The sequence below is a fragment of the Rhagoletis zephyria genome, unplaced genomic scaffold (genome assembly GCF_001687245.7).
Source record: "Rhagoletis zephyria isolate East Lansing unplaced genomic scaffold, Rhagoletis_zephyria_1.1 Rzeph_scaffold_00355, whole genome shotgun sequence".
NCBI lineage: Eukaryota > Metazoa > Arthropoda > Insecta > Diptera > Tephritidae > Rhagoletis > Rhagoletis zephyria.
In genome coordinates, this window is record NW_016157439.1 from 248,275 (window position 1) to 260,229 (window position 11,955).

Consider the following 11,955-nt stretch of genomic DNA (forward strand, 5'->3'; position numbering starts at 1 on the left):
CAACATATTTCTTAATACTATGACTTACTGTCTAACCGGCTGAATTAACTGCTGACGCTGCGCTTCCCATAGATTCAATTATGCTAACGTATGTTCGATTATTTTTGCATGAGAGTTCAATTACCCGCACTGGTTATGCGCGTGTTTGGGGAAGTGCGGCGTCAGCACATTCACACAGGTATGTGTGTTAGCCCCCGTATTAACTTAGATATATATATATTTTTTAAGTCGTTTTTTTTTGCTAAAAATTACTTGTATATATATTCTTTCTTTGTAACACTTTTGTACATACTTCCGTGATTTCTTAAATATATGAACAAAGTTAATATACCCTTTTGCAAAGTGCGCTCGGGTATAAATACAACAACCAAGTGGTTTTGCTTAGGGGCATTCAATGTAGTTTATCTTTTGTCTTTGACGTTTCTCCTCTATTTAGCAAAAAAGATCAATAAGAGGATAGATTTTTTATTGTATTGTAATTACGTATTGGATAGTTCAGCTCGAAAAAGAAGATAACCTGGTCATAAGTGGGTCGCTAAACAAAAAAAAAAAACCTAATAACACTATTGCGAAATTTATTAAGTGCAGCAGTCTACCGGATATCCGGTCGGATATCCGAATCCGGCTCTCATTTTTTACATGGTATCCGGAATCCGGTTATCCGGCAAAATCTCTATCCGGCACATCCCTAAATAGTACTAAACATAACATAAATATTGTACAGCACTAGTTATTTTTGAACTACCGTAATTATTCACATAGCCATATACCGACAATTGTACATATATTTTTAAGCACCATCGCAATAAAAAAAAAAAACAAAGCACAAATGACAACGTGACTTACGCGACGCGACTGCGTCCGGCAATTTGTATAAATAGCCGGCCAGCAATCAAAGCGGACAGGAATCGTCAGGCAACTGCTGGAGAGTCAGGAGCTTTAGCACAAATAGGGTAGGATCTACTCTGGGTATGCTAGGTATCAGGAGACGGGCAGGTTCTACTCTCTCTCCTATAGACCTTAGCCAAGTATTTAGAGACGGGTTCTACTCCCTCTCTTAGAAGGTTGTGGGTAGGTTCTACTCCCGTTCTTTTACTATAGCTGTAATTATATTTGGTGGGACGGAGCTACGCCCACCAACCGAAGAGGAACGAGTTCTACTCCCGTCCTCTTAACGAACGACCAAGACAGACTAGTACTTTGCTATAAACCGAAAAAGAACTTTTATTATTTTTGTGGAGAACCCGGCAGCCGATGAGCATACCCCAGCATAACCCGGAGTTCGTAACAAAGTGGACATTAAAGCCCTTTTCTTGTATTTAAACGCGAAAAACTCCAATATCTTGGAGCAGTTCTGAAACGACCTACGGCTGCACAGCGACATAAACTTTAAAATCAGTATTCATAATTATCATGTTCTTAATTTCTTTGGATTACATGTCAAATCGCAAGTCTACTGAATTCAAGCTACTTGTTGCATAAAACAGACTACAAGCCATTTAAAAACTTAAATCTACAGGTATGTATATCGCACAGGTAACGTAACGGCCTTTTTCTTTAACGTAACAGTCCGACTATTTTTTGCAAATATTGACCTCAAAATTAATTTTATCAGTTTGATAAATACCTAGCTCTTGAGTTATATAAGGAGAGCAGACTTTTTCGATAACATAAAGCAGCTTTAAAAAGTAATTTCAAAAATTTTAATGTAGCAGTCCGCTGTCAAAACATTTATAACTAAAACCTAAACAACATGAGGTACAATATGTTTTAGGTATATATTAATTATTGCCACATGCTTATGCTTTCAGATGCAACAAGAAAAATACTCCGAAAGTTGTATTCTAGCACTGTGAGCCAAAACGTATTATAACAGTACGCTTTTTGGGCCACATGATCATTTTCTTTAATTTATAGAGTCAGAAGCAATCAGCATGAATCGGAATATATTTATAATAAACGCCTATAACGAAGAAGCAATTACATTGTGAAAAAAATAAAAACAAGTTATGGTTCTAATATTTCGGGCCCCTTAAGAAGCCCGGGACGGGGGGGACTCACCCCTTTCCCCCCTTCCTCTCGACGGGCCTGGCCATTATATCAAATATCTTTTCAAAGAGCTCGTTGCTTACTGGTTCAGACAAAATTATACCAATTATCTAAAGCGATATAAAATATGAATTTGCTGAAAGCAACTGTGTTAACCGATGGAAGGCACATTTTTTTACTACTCGACGAGCACACCCTAAAGTTAAAATATTCTAAAAAATTAAATTTTAACACAAACCAACAACAACCATCTGATCAAATCTAAATATTAAAAAAAGCGTTGCCCTTGATTGTAATTGGGTTGACCGCATGAAAAACTGGAAAAAGCAACAGCAGTTTATTTGGCGAGCTTAGCTCAGTTGGTAAGACCACTGAGCGCCCAAATTGCCTGGTGAACTCGACGAAGAAGTCTGAGGAGGAGATGTGGTGATCTCCGAAATAGCAACTATAACTTCTACTTTTGTAAATTGTTGTTGTTTTCCACAACGTTTTTCATTTAAAATAACGGCCCCAAACTTAATAAAATTGTTGAAAATAATTTTTTACTACTCCAAAAAAAATATAAAACGGCCAGACTGAACCAAATAAAGGTTACACCATCTTATCAATGAACGTGTTACGTATGCTATTGAAATAATGAGCTTTATTTATTACGTAATTTAGTTACTTAAAATTTTACTAAACTTAAAACTAGTTTAGAAGGCCACATAGAATAACTCATAAAGTAAGCTTTTGCCTGTCCAAGTGACTTACGGACACAATAGCTTTTTCAAAATAATGGCTTGGTTTCACGAAAAAATATAATATAGGGAAGCTTGCACTTTCTAGAAAAACATCTTGAAAGCACCATTCGGTTGCTGGCTAGTTAAAATTCTTATGAGATTAAAAAAATATTTTAAATTTCATCGACTATTTAATTAAAACTAAGCGATATTATCAAGCAAATTTAAATGCATTTTACCTGAAGTGTTTGCTTTAACGAAATGTGTCATATCATGCGCTACTAATTGACCCCACTGCAAAAACGCCAATGTTCGAAAATCATCCGGCAACGATGCTTCTCCATATAAAGACAATGATAATAGACGGGCATTCGGTAATGGGGTTCCTGTGACTGAGATTGTTGGAGAGTAAACACCATCACTATATTTAGGCGCCATCATTCGTGCATATCTGTAGAACAAATTTAAATCAATTAATATAAGTTCATTACAAACAAACTTTAAAGCAGCGTAAAAAATAAGCCTTAGCACGGCAGCATAAAAGTTTTGTTTCTAAAACTTCTTGTTGGCATAAAACTGTAGGTCCATTACATAATAACAAAAGGGCGCATACCACAAAATGAAGGAGGGTAAAAATTTAACAAAAGTTATTTTTTAAAGTTAACAACAAAATACAATACATATCGCAAACTTTCTTCAAAAGTGTTATATGTAATTCAAAAACTATCGTTTGTCGTAAAACGCAAAAAACTATTCCTTGGCTCATGTTAATCATATATTTAAGGAACATGTGAGAAATATGTTTATTTATGCATGTGCATTCCGGTGTCCTAAAAATTTTCCTTCGCGGAACTCACTTTTGACCTAAGGGGCGTTTCAGGTGCAACGGGGTATAGTCGTTTTGCTGGGTATGCAGTTACGGTGGCAATATATCCAATGAAAAGACTAAAAAAGCCTCGGATAACTCCATCTCCACACGTTGACGACACCCGTAAACGGAACAAGGACTACGAATTACGGATATGCACCTGGAATGTCCGCACCCTCTATAGGGAAGGTGCCTCTAGCCAACTGCTGGACGTCATCACAAAATACCAGGCTGACATCACCGCAGTTCAGGAAATGCGATGGACGGGGCATGGTTGCAAAAAATTTGCTGCATGCGACGTCTACTATAGCTGCCAAGGGACGGTGCATAAATTTGGTGTTGGATTTGTGGTTGGGCGGACACTCCGACACCTTGTCTCCCAGTTCACGCAGATCAGTGAGCGAATCGCCACTCTCCGCTTAAAGGCGAAATTTAATAGCATAAGCCTAATTTGTGTGCACGCCCCGACGGAATAGAAGGACGATGAGACTAAGGAGGTTTTCTATGATCCTCTAGGAGAAGCGTATGAGCGCTGCCCCCGCCACGACATTAAAACCGTACTTAGCGACTTTAACGCCACGGTGGGCAAAGAGGGCATATTTGGTCCAACAGTCGGAAAATGCAGCCTTCATGACAACACCTACGACAACGGAGGGAGGCTCATCGACTTCAGCGCGGCACGGAACATGGTAGTCAGTAGTACCAGACACCAGCATCGAAATATCCACAAAGCAACTTGGGTGCCCCCTGATAAAAGAACAAACAAATTGATCATGTTGTAATATATGGAAGATACGCTTCGAACGTTCTTGACGTTCTCTCTATCCGAGGTGCCAACATCGACTCGGATCACTACCTTGTCGCAGCTAAGGTCCGCATGCGCCTCTGTGCAATAAAAAACGTGCGTAAGGCAACACGGCGAAAGTTCGATATCGCAAAGCTGCAGTCACAATAGACAGCCGAAAAATTTAGCAACCGACTCTCAATCCTGCTTAATCAAGCAGCTCCTCATCGCCTGGACATAAATGAGCAGTGGGACTCCATCTCCCAATCCCTTCGTACAGCTGCGGAAGAGGTTGTTGGTTACCACTAACCGAGCAGAAACCACTGGTATGACGAAGAGTTCCGCGCGGGTGCCGCAGAAAAAAACGCAACATACAAAGCTACCCTGCAGCCAATGGCGTCACGCGCGACAATTGAGCGATGCCGAGAGAAAAGTAGGGAAGAGAGACGCCTTTTCAAGAAAAGGAAAAGAGAGGCAGAAAGGCGTGATTGCGAAGAGCTTGAGATGCTGGCAGACAGGAATGCGGCTCGAAAATTCTATCAGAAAATAAAGCAGCAATCAAATAGTTTTAAGAACGGGGCTAGCTCCTGAAAACATGAAGATGGAAATCTGGTAACAGATGTCCAGAGTACACTTGAGATATGGAGGGAATACTTCTCAATACTTTTGAATGGCGACACAGGTGGTGCGTTTGATGAAGAAGACCCCGAAGCAACGTATAGGGACGAAGATCACGTCCCTCAGCTCGTCCAAGACCAGAACAGCAATAAAGCGGCTAAAGAACAACAAGGCCCCCGGAGCCGACGGTATACTGGCTGAGCTGTTTAATACCGGTGGTGAAGAGTTGGTGGGGCGTATGTACCAGCTTTTAAGCAGAATTTGATCTGATGAATACATGCCCGAAGACTGGAATCTCAGTGTACTTTGCCCAATCCACAAGAAGGGAGATCCTGTCGTTTGCGCCAACTAGCGCGGAATAAGCCTTCTTAATATTGCATACAAGGTCCTGTCGACAATATTGTATGAAAGACTGAAGCCGTTCACTAACCAGCTGATTGGACCTTATCAGTGTGGCTTCAGACCTGGTAAGTCCCCCATTGACCAGATTTTGTCGATTTTAAAGCTGCTTTTGATAGCCCGAAGAGGAGCTGCCTGTACGACGCCATGTTCAAGTTTGGGATCCCCGCAAAACTAATACGGCTATGTAGAGTGACGTTGAGCACAACCTTCAGCTCCGTCCAAATTGGGAAGGACCTCTCGCGCCGTTTGATACCAAACGAAGTTTTAGACAAGGCCATTCATTCTCGTGCGACATTTTCAACCTGATGATGGAAAGTGTAATTAGAGCTGCCAATCTGAATCGCAGAGGCACCATATATAGCAAAAGGACGGGGCTTGCTGGCGTATGCAGACGATATCGATATAGTAGGTCTGAAACAAAGGGACGTAACCGCAGCATTTTCCAGTTTAGAAAAGGAAGCTATAGAGGTTGGTATCGTGGTGAACGAGAGCAAGACAAATTACCTCCTGGCAACATATAAAGAGTCCACACGTTTCGGAACACACGTCACTGTTGGCAGTATAACTTTGAAGTAGTGAAGGACTTTGTCTACCTAGGATCCAGCATAAACACCACCAACAACATCAGCCTGGAGATCAAGCGAAGAATAACTCTTGCCAACAGGTGCTATTTTGGGTTCGGTAGGCAATTGAAAAGAATAGCCCTCTCTCGACGAACGAAAATCTTGCTCTACAAATCTCTCATCAAGCCGGTCCTTTTATATGGCGAAGAAACTTGGACGATACCGAACAAAGCTGAGAAGGCTTTCGAGAGAACTATTCTACGCAAGATCTACGGCCCTGTTTTCGTGGACGACGGGTATCGGAGAAGATGGAATGACGAACATGGACATAGTCAAGAGCATAAAAAGACAGCGATTTCGCTGGCTTGGACATGTTGTACGCATGGATGACGACGCTCCGGTGAAAAGATCCTTCGACTCCGCACCCAACGAAAGCAAGGGCGCCGGACGCAATGGAAGGACCAAGTACAGAAGGACCTGTCTGCGCTCGGGATAACCAACTGGCGCAAATTCGCACAGGTGAGAAGCAATTGGAGAAGCTTTTTGGTCTCGGCCCAAACCGACAAACGGTTTTGGTGCCAAATTAGAAGAAAAAGAAGGCGTTTCTAGTCAAGCGGATAGAAACATGTGATGCTCTGGAATTCGTTCATATTTTGGGTATGAAAGTGTTCACAGAATTTTTTTTAATATAATGGCTATTTGTCGAGTTATGGGCTTCTAAGGAATATAAGAAATGAAAATTAGGTTTTTATTGTAGTAGTATTTCGTTGTAAAAAATATTAAACTTCGCGATTTATATAGAAAAGTTCCCGCGTTTTTACAAACGAAATCAATTAAAAAAAAAAAATTTTGCATACAACACCAGATGTAAAAATTTCAAAGTAAAATTTTGGAAACTTATACTAAATACGTTCAAATTGGCGAGTTAAACATGATAAATGGACTTGAACTGGTTAATATTACGTTCAAATTAGCCTAATTTAACTTGTTAACCGAAAAAGAGGTTTTCGTAAAACACAATCGTTCCCATTCAATTCTTGGAGTTAATTTGGACGGTAGTTTGATTACAAATAAATATTAAAAAACAATCATAAATCAATTCTTTGTGTTTAAATTTATTTTGTCCGAAAGTCTGCTTCTTGATATTAACTAGGGCTGCCAGATATCTCTGTTGCCAAACCAGGACACTTAAGGGGGGGAGAGGCCTCTCGCTCCCTTCCCTTTCGTTTCGACAAAAATTACGTACGAAAGGATGTAATAAAATTTTATTTTGACAAACAAAACCAAAAACATAAAAACATGAGATCATGAGATCATTACAATGTAGACCAGCAAAACAAAATAATTTATCGCAACTAAAGCACAGCACTTTTTTGTTCCTTATAAAAATACAGTTTATACTAAATACATCAGAAACCATAAAAATAAAATTTCTAAACTTTGTGCAAAACTCGATACAATAAATTTGCATACAAATTCGCAACTTTCTATTCAGACTTTTTTATAAAAATTTTGTAATTAAGTTTTGCAGCCCATAAAAATTTAGTTGAGTTTTGGTATTGTTTTTACTGAGAGTTTCTTCCATACAAACTATGTTCGACATTTTTTTGTATGTGGAAGACACTGTCAGCAAAAAATAAATAATTGCAAAAAATCAACGAAATTTTCTGGTAACTTGAGACTTGCACTTTACTAATTGGCTCAAAAGCTAAATTTTCAAAATTTTTCTAAAAGATCTGATTAGAAATTGTGATCAGATGAAAGAGTCTTCGAGCAAATAATTTTGTACGGCACGGTACTTATGAGTAATCTAGGTCTCACGAAAGAAAAAAAAATTAAATACAAGGTAACATTAAAATATCAGTCATTTGTTTCGTTGCTGTAAACTCGTTTCAAAACTTCTGGCTTTTGCTTAATGTAATTGTAAAACTCTGTGCATGTCATTTTAACGTATTTAGGTACATACTTACATTAATCATTTACTATTGCTTGTGCAAAACGTGCTAAATTAAAAAAAAAATCGCATATGAAAGAGCACCAACCCAACTCGTAATAAATTAAGGTATATAAATTTTAGTATTTAGTATAGAATTATTCAATTGAAATACGCCAATACTAAGTGAAGCGCTTTGCACTTAACGGATGCTTTTTCATAATTAAGTTAAAAAATATTTAAATTCCATGCTGCCTGTAATGGGATTTGAACCCTGACAATCTGGAAATTAGCAAATTGTGGCAAGCATCTTCGTGCACTCAGCTACAGCCAGACATGTAAATGTGCATTCAAATATTCAGTTTGATTCAACACCACGTGTGCGTGGTATGAAAGTATTGTTTTTAAATACGAAAATTTTAAAATGATAATCAAATAAAAAATATTCATGTTTACTATGAGTTATTTCCCCCAGTAAATTCTTAAAATTTTTCTTAATATTACAACGCGTTTTATTTCTCAGTGTAGTCATTTTTATGCAAAATGTGTGCAATCAAATCGAAAACCGGGACACTTAAACGAAACCCGGGACATTTTAACGTTGCACCGAGACACCGGGACAAATAGTCTAAAACTGGGACATGTCCGGGAAAACCGGGACGTCTGGTAGCCCTATATTAACGCATATAATTTACTTAGAAACTGGAAAATGTTTAGTTTGTATGCACTATTTACCAGTGATGCCAGATTTTTTTTCGAGATTCCCTTCTTCGGTCTTGAAAACTCCGTATTTTTCCCTACATGCACATAAAATTTACCCTCCAAATTTCCCTACTTACTTTTGTTATTTAAAAGCACTACATAAATTAAAAAATAGAGGTGTGTTTTATTCCACACAAATAAAGATAAAACATTTTATGTTGAATTGCTATAAATTTCTTTGCACTTATGTACATACATAGATATGTACATTAGCGTGGGCCGAAAATCCGCTTTTTTTAGATTGGTAATAGCAAAAATCTTGTTCACTATGCTCTAAAAGCAATCTGTGTGAAATATGACAATTATTGGTCAATATCTTAGGCTCGCCCAAGTCCATCAAAGTTTAAAATGACAAAAAAGTAAAAATTAATGAATAAATTAAGTAATACATATTTTTACTAAAATTGCAATAATCTTCTAAAGTATTAGTCCTACATAATTTGGTATATGGACCTTTTTGTAAAGAATCGAAGTTAGCTAAGAAAATTTTTTTTTAGTACTTGAACTTTGATGGACTTGGGCGAGCCTAGGATATTTACCAAAAATTTTCACATTGCACACAGATATTTTTTACAGCATAATGAACGTTATTTTTGCTATTACCCATCAAAATTCTAAAAAAGCGGATTTTCGGCCCACGCTAATGTACATACATAGTATGTGTATGGTATGTATTAGGGATGTTGGGAATGTGGAATTTTAGACATCTGCGGATGCGAATGCGGATGCGGATGTTTAAAGCTAACATCCGCGGATGCGGATGCGAATGCGGATGTCAAATATTTTTAAGAAATAATTTTGGTGAGTAAATACATTAGGTGATTTAGGTAAATAAAGAATGGAAAGGTTAGTAACTTTTAATAATGTTTTATTATTTAGTACTTAAAAAAAAATTGGAACATTGTATTTATGAAAGAGTAATTTTGCTGCCTTTTCGGTTTACAGCCTGTTTCCGAACGGGTCATAAATCAAACCTGCGCCACTAAATAACCACTCGTTCTAGGCGACAAACTTGAAAAACTTGGAACTTGACAAAATTTTAAATTCTTTTCGATTGACGCTGCACCAGTTGAGAGGATTTTCAGTTATATTTATTTTTTTATTGCGGTGCAATAATTCCTTTTTGGGAATTACATCGGGGCTGCAAATGTCGGATGTATCCTCNCTTTCGATTGACGCTGCACCAGTTGAGAGGATTTTCAGTTATATTTATTTTTTTATTGCGGTGCAATAATTCATTTTTGGGAATTACATCGGGGCTGCAAATGTCGGATGTATCCTCCTGACTTTCATCTTCACAATCTAGCATCATGGCAAGATCGTTGTTTAAACACCGTTGTGTTCTAATTTGGAGAACCGATTCTTTTGGTTGTTTCAGAATTTGGAGAACCTGTTACGTCGTCAGCGTTTTTCGATTTGAGTTTTTGTAATTAATTTTTAACCCTGTCTTCTCTGACTGGTTTGAAAAATGGGCGCTTATAGCGAGGTTGTAAATAAGTGGATATGTCAAATAAATTGTTTTCTAGGAATGAAAATTTCGAAGAAAATTCTGTTTTAAAAGTCGTGGCTGCCAGCATAATTAGTTTAAAATCTTGTTATTTTGTTAAAAAAGTACCCCTTTTTATAATAATTTGAATTATGGAATCACGGACGATAAAGGTCTCAGAGTTGCTTAGTTCCAGGCTGACTTCTTGGAAAGGTTCGCCAGTAATGAATAGCTTGTAATTAGTTTTTTTTTATTAGTTATCTGAGCTCGGCCTTTCCTAGTTGCAGGCAGTCACAATTAATTACTCACCGCTATCGGTACCATAAGCCATCAAATCCGTTTTGTTGTACCATTCCATGCGCTCAATGTGTTTTGATATATTTTTTGAGGCAAATGAACGCAAATTTTCAACATGTCGTTAATACTATTATAAAAGGAAAAACTACTTGACCAAATTTGGTATACACGTTGCGCTTACGCTCCTTAAGCACCAATGTTTGAAATTGGGAAAAATCACGGGCTCCACCAGCGTAACTGTAATTTCAAACAAGTAATTTTTAGCAAAAAAAAACCGACTTCAAAAAATATATCTATATCTATATATTTCATGATCCAATGATCGGATCTAAACCAAATTAGCATGGTATTAGTATTAGACCACCTCTGAGACACTACCTTTCCGTTGCAAAAAGAATTATCGAAATCGGTTGACGTGGTCCAACGGTATGCGGTAACATACATAAAAAAAAAATAAAAATAAAAAACGAACTGATTACCTCTTCCTTTTTTGGAAGTCGGTTAAAAACTCAAAGTTAGCTATATTTAAGGCCGAGTCGGTTTTGTCCGATTTAAAAAATATCCAAGACGGTGCTTAAAGAGGCTATAAATGGAGTCTACAATGTGTATACAAAATTTGGTCGAGATCGGTCAAGTAATTTTTGAGATACGCATATTTATATGAAAAAAAAAATCTGTTTTTATTCGATATTTCTTTAATAATAAATTTTTAGTTCACTGAAATGGAAGGGAACAGTTCAACTTTATTAAAATAGCCAGCGGTACCCTGTCACGCAATGATGGTGCATATTCCTGTTACATTGATGATAAATTATTAAGGAAAAAACACATATTTCATATAACTTTGATTTTGCAATACTTGTGTCCAAGGCATAACAAGGTACAAGTGATTTCGACACTTGTCTCTTTTGAACTGTGACTAAAATGTCAACTCTTAACCCTATACTATTCAAAATTTTAATTTTTTTAATAAAAATTTTCAGTTGTGAGCTGTACGACTGATTTTAAATACATAATTAAATGAAAAGGAATTACGGGCGGTATGTTGTGTTTGACAAGAGCCAGGACAACAAACTTGTGCGTTATTTTAAAACTCCGAAGTAGCAATGCTTCATTTTCACGTGTGCGCGAAAAACATTTTAGTGCCAGTGACTTTGGGGCACCGAAATTGCGCATATGGAAACTGTGCATTTAGACATTATTTCGGTATCAACCGAAACTGTGCATGTATGCTTTATTTCGGTTTTTACCATATGCATTATTTCGGTTTTAAACAGAAACTGTGCATGTATTCATTACTTCGTTTTTTTTTGCATTATTTCGGTTTTTTTCATATGCATTATTTCGGTTTTCAAACGAAAGAGTGCATATGCATAATTTCGGTTTTTCTAATAAGCATTATTGCGGTTTTCAACCGAAACTGTGCATATATGCATTATTTCGGTTTTTTTTTCATATGCATTATTTCGGT

General features: G+C 37.3%; 1 protein-coding gene across 1 annotated transcript in view; it reads right to left on the minus strand.

Annotated features, from left to right (window-relative positions):
• Nucleotides 1-11,955, minus strand: part of LOC108359212 (peroxidase-like) — a 250,596-nt gene that overhangs the window by 234,877 nt on the left and 3,764 nt on the right. The window contains exon 2 of the mRNA XM_017610959.1: nt 3,011-3,222. Within this exon, the coding sequence (XP_017466448.1) occupies nt 3,011-3,222 (212 nt within the window). The remainder of the gene's footprint in view (nt 1-3,010; nt 3,223-11,955) is intronic.